We start from the raw sequence: 19,419 nt of genomic DNA, 5'->3' as shown, positions 1-19,419 counted from the left end.
TTCGTTTAGCCTACTTCCCAAAAAGATTGTCGATTAATACAAAAGAGTATATATTATTTTTAATATCATGTCTTTTCTGTTTCCAAAGTACGTATTCTCTGGGAAACAGTAAAATTAAATTCGAGAACAGTTAACTCAGTATATCGTCAACAATGTTTCCACATCACTAAAATATTGGCAAGGCTTTGTAAGATTGAAAGTTATTTTAAAATATCCTTGCGCAAATTACGGGGGTCCATATGTAACAAATAGATAAATGTGAATAATCTCACTCAGTTCCTTCTCTTGAAACTTTGTGATAATCAATTGTGAAAAATAGGGGATTTTGAGTTTCAAATGGTGAGCATTAATTGAAATTATCCCATGAAAAATATTCGCTTATGAGTTATCGATGCGATAGCAGAGATTAGAAAAGAGTGTTTTCTCTGCAAAAAATATATTGAGAGATCAAGGAGGGAGGGCAGATAAATTAAGGGTTGGGAGGGGGGTTATGATCTCACATAGATATACTTTTACACAGTGTTGAAAAATCGGTTTGTTTAGATATTTATTGGTACTGACTGATAGAAAAAAGTGAAAAGACAAAAGTAAAGGCTCTCTAACAGCTAAAAATAGCTTACTTGATTGAAAAAAATACTCACGTCTTCAAATTGATCAATCACTTGACAGAAAGCTGGAGGCTTGACCATTACATGATAGGGAGCCATTGGTTGGTCTATGACATGCTTGAATGAGCCAACCGTTCTATCTTGCATGGAAGGCTCAGGACTTGACGGAGAGTGCACTGACGCTTGATGGGGAGCTGATAGCTCAGATAGTGCGTGAGAAGGAGCCAATGTTTGGTCTATGGCTTGTCTTGAAGGCCCAGGTAACGTCTGTTGGAGGGTGGGGGGCCCGACGTTAATTTCTTGTGCAGGAGGTGTGACGTGCGTAGTCGGGGCAGGGGCTTGCATGGATGGCTGCACTTGGGTAGGCAGTGTGGAGCTGGGGGGCTTCGGCCAGCGACCATATTGGACAACTGTCGCCTTTGCAGGGGGCGCATTATTGGCCCTCGCTTTCTTGAATGGTGGGGGCATGCATTCTTCGCTATTTGCGTCAGCCATAGGGTCCGCAAATTCTTCATAATTTGCCTTAAAGAAGAGAAGAAAAATCAAAATAATTTCATCCTTTTTAAAGAAGGAAAGTTATTAAACATAATTCTGTTTAGTTTTATCACTAAGAAAGCAAAAATTTCGCGAGAAATATAGTTGACTTAGAAATCAAACGTTTTTATTAGACAATCAGTAGTCTATATCCATAGGATAGAAATCATTGTTTCTATTTTTACCATTTAATTGTTCCAGTCTATATGCTTTAAATTAGATCGTTAACCCCTCGACCTGTATGAAAATATTTTTGCAAGCATAGGTTAAAAATGCTATTCAATTTACGCATAATATAAGCTTTATGCAACTCCTAAAGACTTTTCTTTCTAGCCTTGCATATCAAAGTTAAAAAGAATATTTGTCACGCAGCCGGCCTGGGAATATAAAATAAGTTTTATTTAAAGCTTGAAGAAATTATAAATTTAAACATTATTTTTATTGTCAATTGGGAATATTTGTCTACACACAGAACCACCCTTCACATAATTTAATTACAACGAAGCTGTTAGAAGCAATGTATTGCCCCCTCTCACATAATGCCCTAATTCTCTTGTTAGATCTTAATCTCTTTCTCTCCTTTCATATAGCGCATTGCGTCTGTGCCTAATTATTGCTTAAAAGTGTTTTAATTTGATGGAGAAACCCTTTGACTGCCGCGTTTGTAAATCGGAAGAGAGTGCCAAACTATTTATATGCTTGTGTAGAAATGTATTGTCAAACCCAGAGCACCATTTTCAGTAGAAATTGACGGAAGTCAATGGTTGCTTTTACCTGGGCTATTGAAGGAAGGAATTTATTGAAATGCTATTTCTTTTTGCGAGAATTTGGGGTTGTAAAACATTGTTGGAGTGAGGGGGGATTTAGCTGGAAATATAGAGGTAAGGAATTTATCGAAAAGATATTTATTTTTGAGAGAATTTGGGGTTGTAAAACAATGGTGGAGTGAGGGGGGATTGAGCTGGAAATATAGAGGGAAGGAGGGCCAAGGAAAATAATTTTGAAAATAAAATGGAACTTACATGGTAAATTGTAGTTGCCAAGGCTTCTAATTCATCAATATTATCCATTGTTGTTTACACAGCGTCAAAATACTTTCTGATAATTTAATCACAGTGCATGTCCGTTATATATGAAACCTCAAGGGTGAATTGTTATGTAATGGGAGAAATCATATGTAAGCACACCTCTGATTGGCTGAGAAGGAGGATGTATCCGACTCGTTGATTGGCTGAGAAGGAAGCACGTGATCTAACTGTTTCCGGGAAAGTCATAACATTTGGCAAATTCCTGTTTTTTCATTCTCAGTGAGAAAACCATTAAACAGACATGAATTGCTGTTGACATCCATAAATGTGACAATGTTCCTGTTTTTCAAATTCTCACTGACAAAAACCATTAAACATCCATGAAAAACATCAAATAAATCGACCAACACACACATATACATCCAAGAAAACATACATAAAATTGACAAAATTCCTGTTTTTCAAGTGAGAAAATTCCTGTTTTTCAATTCTCACTGATAAAACCATAAAAAATACATGAATTTCTGTTTACATACATAAATGTGAGAAAATTCATGTTTTTCAAATTCTCACTGACAAAAACAATTAAACATCCATGAAAAACATCAAATAACTCGACCAACACACACATAACCACCCAAGAAAACATACATAAAATTGACAAAATTCCTGTTTTTTCAAATTCTCATTGACAAAAACCATAAACCACGTGGTTCTCGTGTTAATATATGGTGTTAAAAAAAAGTTGTAGGTGGCAGCAGGGGTGAGCAATGGGGGCTTTAGGGTCACCTCTACTCGTAAGGAGAGTGGGCACCTTTGTTTTACCCGAAGTCGGTAGTACAATCTGTTGTAGTTGTTGGTAGTTATGTGGGGTAGTATAAGTGTTAATATTGAAATCAAAAATAATTTTCTGGCTACTCCTATCAACGATTTATATTACCACAGTTTTACAATTACTTAGTATTAATTTATATTATTAGTACTATTAATTAGTTATTGCTACTACTATTGACATATATAAAACTATCTCGGGAAAGAAAGAACAAAAATTAAATTTTTTTAAATGGATGTTCAACCATAAGTAGAGAGCAAGGTAAGAAAAGTAGATTAGTAGAGAAAGTTAAAGGTGTCTAACTTAAAACGAGCAGAGACCACTATGAAAAGATAGATAAAATCAAACAAAAAGAAATTAAAATGAATAGTGAAAATAAACTTATAACATTCACGAATCTCCATAAACATTCTACTCTGCAGCCAATTTTTCCTTGTTTTTCTTGTGTGCTTCAAGAACAGATTCTCGTCTTTTTTCTAAAATGCCAAAGTGTTTTTCTATTGTTTTTCTTTTTCACAAGGTTTGTGTTTCGTTTCTTTTTCGCACTGCCTCGAAAATAGACAGTCAGTAAATAAAACACAATCCCAAATCCCAATTGCAATTGCAATCCCAAAGTGACTGCATTTTTCCTACTAAAATAAAGAAACATTTTACCGTTGTAGTAATTAGACTTAAGGGGCCAGACTAGTCATTAGGCCTGACTTAGAGCTTAGGAACATTTAATTCACGTGAACATATTGAACCCTTATATAGCAACAATAGTTATTTCGATATAGTGAATTGCTATACTACTATTTCTACTACTAACTGACTGCAGCACTAAGCTGCCTGGGGCCAACCCAGCTACGCACGCTCCTCTTCCATCCCAATCTATCCAAAGCTCACCTCTTTACACCCTCCTAGGAAGTTCCCATTTTCCTTAAATCTTTCCTTACGACATCCTCCCACCCCATTCGGGGGTGACTTGCTTTTCGTTTGGCCCTAGACTGTTGGCCTAAAAGGACAATCTTCGGCAATCTGTCATCCTTAATCCGCAGAACGCGTCCTAGCCATCTCACCCTTTCTCTCATTATAGCCCTAGAAAGTGGGATTGAACTAAATTTTTCGTACAGCCTATTGTTTGAGATATGATCAGTCAGTCGGATACCCAAAACAATCTTTACCACGGAAAATGCAATACCGCTTTCTGAATCTATCTTTTGTAAAATTTTTCGAATTTCTAGATCTGATTTATAATTTTCGTATATCACTCTTAAACTCTGATCTTTTCTTAGATATCTAAAAAACAAATATGGATCGAGGAAGAATCAAGATTCTGATGCCGAACAGACAAAACGAATAAGAAAATCAAGTACGCTTGGTGGAGTTTCGCGAACAAACAGTCCTGGACCAGATTCCGACGATGAAACTAGTACTCCATTTCCAATATCAGGACCACGTCATCAATACTTGCAAAAAAGAAAAGTTATAATGAAAGTTGGACAAAGAGGAGCCGAGCCAGGTCATTTTACTTGGCCTCGTGGAGTAGCTGTAGGTCCAGATGGCAGCATTGTGGTTGCTGACTCGAGTAATCACCGAGTCCAAATATTTGATGGTAGTGGGTCTTTTCTCAAAGAATTTGGTCATTACGGCAATGGGGAAGGAGAGTTCGATTGTCTTGCTGGTGTTGCTGTAAATCGAATTGGACAATTTATTATTGCTGACAGATATAACCATAGAATCCAAGTTTTCGATCCTCAAGGGAGGTTTCTGCGTGCCTTTGGCTCTCAAGGAATGACAGATGGAAAGTTTAGCTATCCGTGGGGAATCACCACAGATGCACTTGGTTTCATATATGTCTGCGATAAAGAGAATCATAGAATCCAGGTAAGCTCAACCTTTTGAATTGAATCTTTTTTAAATTCTTAAGCTAAAATTTGGTACGCCTTTTTTAAAATACAAAACAAGTAAGAAGAAGAAGAATTTTAGAACCAATTTTGAATTTGGACTGCTATGAAAGCTAGGTGGTTCAAGAAAAACAGAACCCAGTAGCATGGTAGCATTTCCAACCGAAGTATAAACATAATAGATGTAGCACCTACTAGTAACACTTAGGATGTTTTATCTAACAAAAATTAACAGGAAGTTATAACCCCCCCCCCCCTATTCACACTAATATTCAACTTTTTATAAAAAAAACTTCGATATCTAAAAACTAACGTATCCAGTTAAAAACTATTGTTTCCAAAAGATTAGAAAAGATTTGGTTGCTATTACTGCCTCAGCAGTCCGTATTAACCATTTATTTTGAACTGATTGCATGATTGCATCTAGGTTTACTGACATATGTCCCATCGTATGCCAGTATGACACTGAAATTGGGAGTCCGTAAAACATTATTTTCAATAGTTCTAAGTCAATTAGGTATCCTAGAATTTTTGTGCAATAGCATTTTGGCACTATTCGGGCCAAAATTGATGTTTTCCGACAAGAAAAGATGAGCATTGACACTATGCTTTGGCGCGATATCCTGCGCTCCTCACTTAAGGTGCCAGAACCTTTTATTGAATGAGCACCCTCTCAATATTTTATTATTGGTTACTAATATATGGCCCCTTATTCCGAAAAAACTAAAAAAAAAAGAAACATAAACCCATATTTGAACATACATCTTTCTCGAAAAAAATGCGAAATTATATATTTTTCTGATTATTAGCTCCAAATATCCGCTTTATGGTTTTTGAAGGTTTTGAATCTGCTGTAAAAAAAAAAGAATGGTAGAGTAGTACTCGATAAATTTTTTTATATCCTCAACCGACTAAATAATGCTTGTTATTGACTATAAGAATTATTGCAATTGAAAAAAAAAATAAAGACTATAAATAATATTTATAACAAAATGTTATAAAGACAAATAAGTTGGGTAAAGTGCGCTGTTTCGATTGGTCTCTTATTCTGGCGAATGATGCTGAATCCAGTTTTAATCAACAGTTAAGAATATATGTGTATGTTTTGGGTATTAAAAAAAAAAAAAAAAATTGAACGCCATTTAAAACGGTTGCAGTTCCACTTATTTGTTTTATCCATTTTGCATCCTGTGATCCCCATCATGCATAAGACTTATTTACGTAAATTATGTTTCTTAGGCTTTTTTCAGGTGTGACTAGTAATATGCTCTCTCTTGGAGAAATTTCTAAACCCTAGTCTTATATTAGGCAAATAAAATTGTGTGAGAACCAGAATGAACTCACCTAGGAGGAAAATTTGTTCATAGAAGGACTACTTATAAAGGAAAATTGACCCGACCTTTGCTGGTGAGAAGACAAATACGAAATTTTATTTAACAAGCAAGAATCAGTGGAAATTTGAGTCCTAGAAATATATTAGAAAAAGTAATGCTAAGAAAACTAATAAGCTCATCAGAATTTACAGTGAAGTAGTACAAAGAGTGTTCTGGAAAGGTAAAAAAAAATATCATTGCCAAAATCTTAGTTAAATCGTTGAAAATTACATTGGTCGTATACAAGCTTATTGCATTGGTCTTCTCGTAAACATTTTGGAACAGCTTATAAGAGACTATCCTTTTATTAAACATAAATTTCCTACTATCATGCATGGCTTTTGGTTGATCAATTTATCTTTACTATTGAATATTCTTTCTTAGTTGCGTTTAGGCTTTTGCATGTTAAGAGGTATATAATCAAATCCAATCAATCAACGTTTCTGCCTATTTACCAATCATACACTATATGTTTTAGCATAAAAATATCACGAAATCTGCTTTTACATTTTTGTAAGGATTGATTCACTGAGCGTTATGCTCTTCTTAAATAGAGTAAATTTTCGAATAATGAAACAATTAGATTAACAATCGTTTTCAAATTTTTAGATCAACTATCGTAAATAACCATAAAGGATTTCATGGTGGCTACGTGAACCCGTCGTGTAGTAACTTTTTCTCCTTTTTTTACTAGAATTGATTTTTGGTTGGCTGCGCTATAGTGCTTCCCATGTAAGAAATAATATGGCTTCAATGTATTATTTTTTTTTCTTTCTTTTCCGCCGGCCTCTTTGTATGGAAGGAGTGGTCACAAAAACTTCGATGGGCTAAATTGATTGGCAATTGGAAGTTCTAGCGTCCTGTTTAAAAACCAAAAGTGATGGGTGGGCAACAGGCCCTTCACCCACGCCTTCCTATCTTCTTCCCCTTAAACCCCAGGGACACCCAATCAAAATCTTGCCCTAGTCATTTTGCTCATATTAAATTATTGCTCACATTTATTATTGGTAATGGGGGGGGGCGTGGAGGGAGGGGGTATATTTAATCCTGTGTGTCCAAAAATACTAGGAGTAATCAGGTGAAAATTTTAAGGGATATAAAGTTGAGGAGATATGGGACTAAATCATGAAACACTTTTTGCATCCGGGTGGTCGATAGAAAGTACCTTAAATATCTCAGGATATTGATTAATGCCAACTTCTTTGGCATTTTTAGGGGATGCTTCCACGCCCACCATTTCCCCAAACACATTGAATCAAAATTTTGAGACAGCCATTTTGTTCAACATCGTTGAAAGATCCGGAAATTATGTATTTCAGGATGACATTCCCCCCCCCCGCCACATCCCTCACGGCAAGGTTTATATAGAAAGGGTGATCGTATAAATTTAGGTGGAGAATTTTTAGATTGGTAATCAAGAGTTCTAGTGGACTCTTTAAGATTTAGAGTGATCGGAGTGTGGATACCCCGCCCCCAAACCTCGTATTTTCCCAAAATGTATCTGATACAAATTTTGAGATGGCCATTTGTTGTCGTAGAAACTTCTAAAAGGGCTTATTGGATTGGAAGTTGAAGGGGCTAATTCCCCTTTTAATAGTAGAAAGTGATTGGAGGGCAACTAAGCCCTTCTTACGCCCACAATTTCCCCAAACACATCAAATCAAATTTTGAGATAGCCATTTTGTTCAGCGTTTTTAAAAGGTCCAGAAATTTTGTCTTTGAGGATGACAACCCCCCACAGCTTTCAGGGCAATGGTTGTTAGTTATGCCCTGGGGGCATATAAAGTTTGTATAGAAAGGGTGGTCATAGAAACTTTGGAGGGGGCTCATTGGATTGGTCATCAGAAGTTCTAGTACCCTATATAAGATTAAAATTAATCAAAGGTCAGAACCCCCCCCCCACACACACCTCGTATTTTCCTGAAATAAATCTGATAGAAATTTTGGTTTTGCTATTTGTTGTCTTAGAAAATTCTAAAAAGTCTAATTCGATTGAAAATTGAAAAGGCTAGTGCCTATTCAAATAGTCGAAAGTGATTGGAGGACAACTAACCCCCTCCCATTCCCACCATTCCCCCAAACACGTCCAATCAAAATTTTTAAATAGCCATTTTGTTCAACGTTGTTAAAAGGTCCCGAAATTATGTATTTGACGATCACAGCCCTTCTACAGCCCTCAGATCCAGGGTTGTAATTAGGCCCTGGGGGTAAATAAGGTTTAAATAGAAAGGGTGATCGTATAAACTGCGCAGGGGGGCTTATTGAATTACTAATGAGACGATTTAGAGCCCTTTTCGAGATTCAGAGTGATGGGAGGATGTATATCCCCCTACACCTCGTATTCAATTTCGTATTCTATATCAGTTTCAGGTCAACTAGAGGAGGTATGAAACTAAGTTAAACACTACTATTTCCATCCAGGTTTTTAAAAGGGTTTATATTGTTAAAAATTGCTGAAAAATTTTCTCCAGCATACAAAAAGCAGGCCAAATTTTAAAGTCTTTGAAAAAACAGAAAGCATTTAAGCTATTAATTTCTTTTTCCCTGAAAAGACTTTTTCAGTATAAAACAAACAGAAATTAATTTTAAAAAAATTTCCACAAGATAAGTTTTTCAAAGAAAAGTAAAGAACTCAATTAAACCAAAAATGAGCAAAAATCAAATCAAATAATCTACCAAGCGTAAAACTACCACTAGTAAGCATCGATAAATGAATAGAACTCAACTCTGGCCAAACTCAGAACGAGCAGAAATGAACATAAAACCCCCCAATGAATGTGCATTGTCAGTTTAATATACATATGCTGATATTTATTAATGAAAATGGTAATAATATTTGATTTATTAGTTATAAAAGTAAAAACATCTACATTTCTAACAATAAAGTTCAAATTATGTCCTGGCCTTGGGAAGGCATAGGGATTTTGAGAGTAGTATGTACGTAATGAATTTACGGCCTTTACGTTCCTTCCTGTGTTATTTGCGGCCTTTACGTTCCTTGGCACCTTTCCAGAGCATGTACCTATGGATCTGGTTTGGTGGGTATAATCTGGTTTGGTGGGTATAATCTGGTTTGGTGGATACAGTCTGGTTTGATGGGTATAGTCTGGTTTGATGGGTATAGTCTGGTTTGGTGGGTATAGTCTGGTTTGGTTTTTCAAAGAGAGTGAGTATGTTATTTGCTTGCGTGTATAGGAATTCCCATGTTATTTGCTTGCATGTATAGGAATTACCATGTTATTTGCTTGCATCTATAGGAATTCCAATGTTATTTGCTTGCTTGTATAGGAATTCCCCGGTTATTAGCTTGCATGTATAGGAAGTAACATGTTATTTGCTTGCTTGTATAGGAATTCCCATGTTATTTGCTTGCATGTATAGGAATTCCCTTGTTATTTGCTTGCGTGTATAGGAATTCCCATGTTATTTGCTTGCTTGTATTGGAATTCAATTGTTTTTTGCTTGCTTGTATAGGAATTCCTATGTTTTTTGCTTGCTTGTATAGGAATTCCCATGTTATTTGCTTGCTTTTATAGGAATTCCCTTGTTATTTGCTTGCTTGTATAGGAATTCCCATGTTATTTGCTTGCGTGTATAGGAATTCCCCTGTTATTTGCTTGCTTGTATAGGAATTACCATTTTATTTGCTTGCGTGTAAAGGAATTCCCATGTTATTTACTTGCATGTATAGGAATTCCCATGTTATTTTCTTGCGTGTATAGGAATTCCCATGTTATTTGCTTGCCTGTATAGGTAATCCCATTTTATTTGCTTGCGTGTATAGGTATTCCCACTGTATTTTGCTTGCGTGTATAGGAATTCCCTAGTTATTTGCTTGCGTGTATAGGAATTCCCATGTTATTTGATTGCGTGTATAGGAATTCCCACGTTATTTGCTTGCGTGTATAGGAATTCCCATGTTATTTGCTTGCATGTATAGGAATTCCCATGCTATTTTAAGGGCTTATGTCCCCTCCCATGCTATTATAAGAGTTTATGACCCCTTCCTATGCTAATCCAGGAGCTTATGTTCCTTCCTATGCTATTATAAGGGCTTTTCCGTGTGGTTTTTCTGTACTTGGTACCCATTAAAAACAAAATTTTTGTGTTAAATAAGTAGTTCTTATATCTTTTAAAAGAGCTTTACGGGGTTTGAGAGACTCGATTGCCTGATTCCGTGTGGTTTTTCTTTACATGGTGCCCAATAAAAAAAACAATTTTTGTTTTAAATATGTCGATCGCGCGTGTATTAGAAGAGCTTGGAGAGTTCTTAGAGCCTAGGTTGCCTGATTCCGTTATGTTTTTCTTTACTTAGTGATAATTAAAAACGAAATCTGTGGGTTAAACAAGACTATTTTGTATCGTTCAAAAGAAAAATAATGAACTTGAGAGACTCAGTTGTCTGATTCCGTGTGGTTTTTCTTTACTTGGTGCACATTAAAAACGAAATTTTTGTGTTAAATAAGTAGTTTTTTGTATCTTTTAAAAGATCTTTAAGGGGTTTGAGAGACTCAGTTGCTTGATTCCGTGTGGTTTTTTTACTTAGTGCTCATTAAAAACGAAGTTTTTGTGTTAAATAAGTAGTTCTTTTATCAGTTAAAAGAGCTTTAAGGAGTTTGAAAGACTCGGTTGCCTGATTCCATGTGGTTTTTCTTTACTTGTTGCCCATTAAAAACAAAATTTTAGTAACACATTCTACACTGTGAGCAGTGTAAAACAAATCCTCTTGATATTACTTGAAGAAATCATTACATAAATTTTTTTTTTTGTACGTTTCTTTAAATGACAAAATATACTTACGGCTCGAACAATTTTACTCTATGATTGCTCAGAGACACGATGTGACTTTCCCAATGATATTCTATTTACGATTATTTACGTTATTTATTCTACTGTATGTATTAAATCAGTATTTTTACGCAGTGGAACGATAAACACATAAGTCATATCTTTAAAAAAAGTGAAGATGGAGCGTTTTAATAAAGTGTGTTCACATGACAAGGTTATTGTAGCATTGAATGCAGACAAGGAGAAGTATTTGAACTATGAAACAAGTACAAGTGGTAGCACTATTGGAAATGTATGCATGCATTGTCATGACAGTAAGGAATTAAATTTCTTTGGAATACCGATAAAATTCAACTCTTATGATGGTGGTTATGCTATATTGATATCTCAAGAGATGATTTTACTCAAAGAGAATGTCAAAATAAAAATAATCGTTGATGATAGACGAAAACTCTTTGCTATCGTTGCTAGTAACACATTACCTGCGGATACATCCAATCATCAGCTTTCGGGTATTAGTATTCAACGGAAGGTCAATAAAAGAAAGGCCTACTCTTCTACTAATATCGTAAACCATATCTTGTCTACGTGCCGAAACTGTTACCTGTGTAAAAATAATGTGATAATAGACAGTGAAATTGCCAGAAAAATAAAAAGAGTATTGTCAGAAAATATCACTATGGAATATAAACATGAAACGATGAAAAACAAAGCACCAGCAAACGTTACTGCCATTGATCAGACATTCAATGAACCAAATAATATCAAAGACGAAAAGCATATTGACCATGTTAATGAGACACCAGTAAAAACTGTTTATGACTCAAAATGCAATAATGATTATTCTACTGATTACGAACTAAGAGAAGACAATAGCTACAATATCAAGAAGTGAACTACTTTATGGAACAGATTCAAAATGTCCAAAGTTAATCATTGATATTAATAATGTATCATAACATATTTTTGTATTAATATTATACATAGCATTATTTCATTAAAAATATTACATTGTTATGTGTTCATTATTTTTAGAGTAAGCTAAGCTAGCATATCAAACGTTTAGAATCTCTATTAAAACATTGGAGATGTAAGAAAAGGAATTTGCATACATCTATTGTCATACACATGGGATAACATTGACAAAATCTAGGTATCAGAATGAATAAATTCATTATCAACATCCTTTATCGGATATGTCGGATAAAATTGATAAAATATAAATGTCAGAGTGAATAATTTTTTTTATCAACATCCTTTGTCAGATACATCAAATAAAATGAACAAAATCTAAATTTCAGAATAAATAAATGCTTTAACAACATCCTTTATTGGATATGTCGGATAAAATTGACATAATCTAAGTATCAGAGTGACTAAATTCTATATCAACATTCTTTTCTCGAATACATAGGATAAAATTGACAAATTCTAAGTGTTAGAGTGAATAAATTTTTTTTATCAACATCCTTTGGCAGATACATCGGATAAAATTGACAAAATCTAAATTTCAGAATGAATAAATTCATTATCAACATCCTTTTGTCGGATATGTCGGATAAAATTTACAAAATCTAAGTATCAGAGTGAATATTTTTTTTAACACCATCCTTTTCCAGATATATCGAATAAAATTGATAAAATATAAGTGCCAGAGTGAATATTTTTTTTTAATATCAACATCCTTTGTGAAATAAATCAAATAAAATTGACAAAATATAAATTTCAGAATAAATAAATGCTTTAACAACATCCTTTATCGGATATGTCGGATAAAATTGACAAAATCTAAGTGTCAGAGTGAATAAATTCTATATCAACATCCTTTTCTCGGATACATAGGATAAAATTGACAAAATCTGAATTTCAGAATGAATAAATTTATTATCAACATCCTTTGTCGGATATGTCGGATAAAATTGACAAAATCTAAATTTCAGACTGAGTAAATGCTATAACAATATCCTTAATCGGATATGTCGGATAAAATTAACAAAATCTAAGTATCAGAGTGAATAAATTCTATATCAACATCCTTTTCTCAGACACATAGGACAAAATTGGCAAATTCTAAGTGTCATTGTGAATACATTTTTTTTATCAACATCCTTTGTCAGATACATCAAATAAAATTGAGAAAATCTAAATTTCAGAGTGAATAAATTCATTATCAACATCCTTTATCGGATATGTCGGATAAAATTGACAAAATATAAGTGTCAGAGTGAATAATTTTTTTTTTATCAACATCCTTTGTCAGATACATCAAATAAAATTGACAAAATCTAAATTTCAGAATGAATAAATGCTTTAACAGCATCCTTTATCAGATATGACGGATAAAATTTACATAATCTACGTATCAGAGTGACTAAATTCTATATCAAAATCCCTTTCTCAGATACATGGGAAAAAATTGACAAATTCTAAGTGTTAGAGTAAATAAATTTTTTTATCAACACCCTTTGGCAGATACATCGAATAAAATTGACAAAATCTAAATTTCCGAATGAATAAATTCATTAACAACACCCTTTGCCTGATATGTCGGATAAAATTGACATAATCTAAATTTCAGAATAAATAAATGCTATAACAACATCCTTTATCGGATATGTCGGATAAAATTGACAAAATATAAGTGTCAGAGTGAATAAATTTTTTTTATCAACATCCTTTGGCAGAGACATCGGATAAAATTGACAAAATCTAAATTTCAGAATGAATAAATTCATTACTAACATCCTTTGTCGGATATGTCGGATAAAATTGATAAAATCTAAATTTCAGAATGAATAAATGCTATAACAATATCCTTTGCCAGATACATCGAATAAAATTGATAAAATATAAGTGCCAGAGTGAATCATTTTTTTTTATTATCAACATACTTTGTCAGATACATCAAATAAAATTGACAAAATCTAAATTTTAATATAAATAAATGCTTTAACAACATCCTTTATCGGATATGTCGGATAAAATAGACAAAATCTAAGTGACAGAGTGAATAAATTTTTTTTATCAACATCCTTTTCTCGGATACTTATCGGATTTGTCGGATAAAAACTTAATCAAAGTGACTAAATTCTATATCAACATCCTTTTCTCAGATACATTTGATACAATTGACAAAGTATAAGTGTTAGAGTGAATAAATTTTTTTTAATCAATATCCTTTGGCAGATACATCGGATAAAATTGACAAAATCTAAATTTCAAAATGAGTAAATTCATTATCAACATCCTTTTTCGGACATTTCAGATAAAATTGACAAAATCTAAGTATCAGAGTGACTATTTTTTTTAACAACATCCTTTGCCAGATACATCAAATAAAATTGATAAAATATAAGTGCCAGGCTGAATAATTTTTTTTATCAACATCCTTTGTCGGACACATCAAATAAATTTGAAAAAATCTAAATTTCAGAATAAATAAATGCTTTAACAACATCCTTTATCGGATATGTCAGATAAAATTGACAAAATCTAAGTATCAGAGTGACCAAATTCTATATCAACAACCTTTTCTCGGATACATAGGATAAAATTGACAAAATCTAAGTGTTATAGGGAATAAATTTTTTTTTATCAACACCCTTTTCTCGGACACGTACGGAAAAATTGACGAAATCGGAATCTCAGAATGAATAAATTCATTATCAAAATCCTTTGTCGGATATGTCGGATAAAATTGACAAAATCTAAATTTCAGAATGAATAAATGCTATAACAATATCCATTATCGGGATATGTTGGATAAAATTGACAAAATCTAAGTATCAGAGTGACTAAATTCTGTATCAACATCCTTTTCTCGGATACATAGGATAAAATTGACAAATTCTAAGTGTTAGAGTGAATAATTTTTTTTTTCAAAATCCTTTGCCAGATACATCGGATAAAATTGACAAAATCTAAGTATCAGAGTGAATAAATTCATTATTAACATCCTTTGTCGGATATTTTGGATAAAATTGACAAAATCTAAATTTCAGAATAAATAAATGCTATAAAAATATCCTTTATTGAATGTGTCGGATAAAAATTGACAAAATTTAAGAATCAGAATGAATAAATGATTTAACAACATTCTTCATCGGATTTGTCGGATAAAATTGACAAAATCTAACTATCAGAGTGACTAAATTCTATATCAACATCCTTTTCTTGGATACATCGAATAAAATTGACAGAATCTAAGTGTCAGAGTGAATAATTTTTTTTTTCAACATCCTTTTCTTGGATACACAGGATAAAATTGACAAAATCTGAATTTCAGAATGAATAAATTTATTATCAGCATCCTTTGTCGGATGTGTCGGATAAAATAGACAAAATCTAAATTTCAGAATGAATAAATGCTATAACAATATCCTATATCGGATATGTCGGATAAAATAGACAAAATCTTAAGTATCAGAGTGACTAAATTCTATATGAGCATCCTTTTTTCGGATAAGTAGAATGAAGTTGACAAATTCTAGTTGGTAGAGAGAATAAATTTTTTTATCAACATCCTTTGCCAGATACATAGGATAAAATTGACAAGATCTAAGTATCAGAGTGAATAAATTCATTATCAACATCCTTTGTCGAATATGTCGGATAAAATTGACAAAATTTAAGCATCAGGGTGAATAATTTTTTTTTATCAACATCCTTTGCCAGATACATCGAAAAAAATTGACAGAATCTAAGTGTCAGAGTGAATAATTTTTTTTTATCAACATCCTTTGTCAGATGCATCGAATAAAAATTGACAAAATTTAACTATCAGAATGAATAAATGTTTTAACAACATCCTTCATCGGATATATTGGTTAAAATTGACAAAATCTAAGTATCAGTGAGATTAAATTCTATATCAACATCCTTTTCTCGGATACATAGATTACAATTAACAAAATATAAGTGTTAGAGTGAATATTTTTTTTTATCAACATCCTTTTGCCAGTTATATCGGATAAAATTGACAAAATTTAAGTGTCAGAATGAATAAATTCATTATCAACATCCTTTATCGGATATGTCGGATAAAATTGATAAAATCTAAGTATCAGAGTCATTAAATTTTGTTATAGCATTTATTCATTCTGAAAATTAGATTTTGTCAATTTTATCCGACAAAGGATGTTGATTATTAAATTATTCACTCTTATAATTATAATTAGTCCGTTTTATCCGATTTATCTATAAAAGTATGTTGAAGAAAAAAAAATTATTCACTCTAACACTTAAAATTTATCAGTTTTATAATATTTATCCAAGAAAATGATGTGGATATATAATTTAGTGACTCTGATACTTAGATTTTGTCAATTTTATCCGACATATCCCAATAATGGATATTGTTATAGCATTTATTCATTCTGAAATTTAGATTTTGTCGATTTTATCCGGCATATCCGACAAAGTATGTTAATATTGAATTTATTCATTCTGAAAGTAAGATTTAGTTAATTTTCTTCTATGTATCCGAGAAAAGGATGTTGATAAAAAAAAATTATTCCCTAAAACACTTATATTATGTCAATTTTATCTTATGTATCCCAGAATAGGTTGTTGATATAGAATTTAGTCACTCTGATACTTAGATTTTGTCAATTTTATCTGAAATATCCGACAAAGGATGTTGTTAAAGCATTTATTTATTCTGAAATTTAGATTTTTTCAATTTTATTTGATGTATCTGACAAAAGATGTTGATAAAAAAAAAATTATTCACTCTGGCACTTATATTTTATCAATTTTATTCGATGTATCTGGCAAAAGATGTTTTTAAAAAAAATATTCGCTCTGATACTTAGATTTTGTCAATTTTATCCGACATATCTGACAAAGGATGTTGATAATGAATTTAGTCACTTTGATACTTAGATTTTGTCAATTTTATCCGACATATCCGATAAGCATCCGAGAAAAGGATGTTGATAAAAAAAATTTATTCACTCTGTCACTTAGATTTTGTCAATTTTATCCGACATATCCGATAAAGGATGTTGTTAAAGCATTTATTTATATTGAAATTTAGATTTTGTCAATTTTATTTGATGTATCTGACAAAGGATGTTGATAATAAAAAAATTATTCACTCTGGCACTTAGATTCTGTCGTATTTTATCAATTTTATTCAATGTATCTGGCAAAGGATATTGTTATAGCATTTATTCATTCTGAAATTAAGATTTTGTCAATTTTATCCGACATATCCGACAAAGGATGTTGATAATGAATTTATTCATTCTGAAAATTAGATTTTGTCAATTTTATCCGATGTATCTGTCAAAGGATGTTGATAAAAAAAAATTATTCACTCTCACACTTAGATTTTGTCAATTTTATCTGACATATCCGACATAGGATGTTGTTAAAGAATTTTTTTATTCTGATATTTATATTATGTTAATGTTATCTGACATATCCGACAAAAGATTTTGTTAATGAATTTATTAATTCTGAAATTTAGATTTTGTTAATTTTATCCGATGTATCTGACAAAGGAAGTTGATAAAAAAAAATTTATTCACTCTGATACTTAAAATTTGTCAATTTTATCCTATGTATCTGAGAAAAGGATTTTGATATAGAATTTAGTCACTCTGATGCTCATATTATGTCAATTTTATCTGTCATATCCGATAAAGGATGCTGTTAAAGCATTTATTCACTCTGAAATTTAGATTTTGTCAATTTTATTTGATGTATCTGACAAAGGATGTTGATAAAAAAAATTATTCACTCTGACACTTATATTTTGTCAATTTTATCCGACACATCCGATAAAGGATGTTGATAATGAATTTATTCACTCTGAAATTTAGATTTTGTCAATTTTATTTGATGTATCTGACAAAGGATGTTGATAAAAAAAAATGTATTCACACTGACACTTAGAATTTGTCAATTTTATCCTATGTGTCTGAGAAAAGGATGTTGATATAGAATTTAGTCACTTTGATACTTAGATTTTGTCAATTTTATCCAACATATCCGATTAAGGATATTGTTATAGCATTTATTCATTCTGAAATTTAGTTTTTGTCAATTTTATCTAACATATCTAACGAAGTATTCTGAAGAAGAATTCATTCATTCTGAAATTCAGATTTTGTCAATATTATCCTATGCCTCCGTAGAAAAATTTTTGATATTTAATCTCTTCTCTACGACACTTTGATTACTTCAATTTCATGCAAGATATCAAATAATGAATGTTTATATATCATTTAATTATTCTAAAATTCTGATTTTGTCAATTTTATTTGATGTGTTTGGCAATAGATGTTGATAGAAAAAAATATATTCACTCTGTCACTTATATTTTATCAATTTTATTTGATTTATCTGGCAAAGGATGTTGTTAAAAAAAATATTCACTCTGATACTTAGATTTTGTCAATTTTATCCGACATATCTGACAAAAGGATGTTGATAATGAATTTATTCATTCTGAAATTTAGATTATATCAATTTTATCCAATGTATCTGCCAAAGGATGTTGATAAAAAAAAATTTATTCACTCTAACACTTAGAATTTTTCAATTTTATCATATGTATCCGAGAAAAGGATTTTGATATAGAATATAGGCACTCTGACGCTTACATTTTGTTAATTTTATCCGACACATGCGATAAAGGATGACTTTAAAGCATTTATTTATTCCGAAATTTAGATTTGCTCAATTTTATTTGACGTGTCTGACAAAAAATGTGGATAAAAAAAATTATTCACTCTGACACTTATATTTTATCAATTTTATCCGACATATCCGATAAAGGATGTTGATAATGAATTTATTCATTCTGATACCTAGATTTTGTCAATGTTATCCCATGTGTCTGACAATAGATGTATGCAAATTACTTTTCTTACATCTCCAATGTTTTAACAGAGATTCTAAACGTTTGATATGCTAGCGTAGCTTACTCTAAAAATAATGAACACATAACAATGTAATATTTTTAATGAAATAATGCTATTTAGAATATTAATACAAAAATATATTATGATACATTATTAATATCAATGATTAACTTTGGACATATTGAATCTGTTCCATAAAGTAGTTCACCATGTTCTCTCTTGATATTGTATCTATTGTCTTCTCTTAGTTCGTAATCAGTAGAATAACAATTATTCCATTTTGAATCATAAACAGTTTTTACTGGTGTCTCATCAACAGGCACAATATGCTTTTCGTCTTTGATATTATTTGTTTCATTTACTCGTTGATCAATGGCAGTAACGTTTGCTGGTGATTTTTTTTACTTGATTCATCTTTATATTCCATAGTGATATTTTCTGACAATGCCCTTTATATTTTTCTGGCAATTTCACTGTCTATTATCACATTATTTTTACA

General features: G+C 31.9%; 1 protein-coding gene across 1 annotated transcript in view; it reads left to right on the top strand.

The window, feature by feature from the left end:
- The first annotated feature begins 955 nt into the window (after positions 1-955).
- The window catches only part of LOC148951261 (uncharacterized), a 40,223-nt gene continuing 21,759 nt past the window's right edge, over positions 956-19,419 (top strand). The window contains exons 1-2 of the mRNA XM_089091045.1: positions 956-969; positions 4,277-4,868. Of these exons, the coding sequence (XP_088947171.1) occupies positions 956-969; positions 4,277-4,868 (606 nt within the window). The remainder of the gene's footprint in view (positions 970-4,276; positions 4,869-19,419) is intronic.

This window comes from Artemia sp. Qi Xiang Cuo, chromosome 6 (assembly GCF_049724085.1).
Source record: "Artemia sp. Qi Xiang Cuo chromosome 6, ASM4972408v1, whole genome shotgun sequence".
NCBI lineage: Eukaryota > Metazoa > Arthropoda > Branchiopoda > Anostraca > Artemiidae > Artemia > Artemia sp. Qi Xiang Cuo.
Note: the sequence above shows the minus strand (reverse complement) of the source record. Positions and strands in the feature narration are given on the sequence as shown.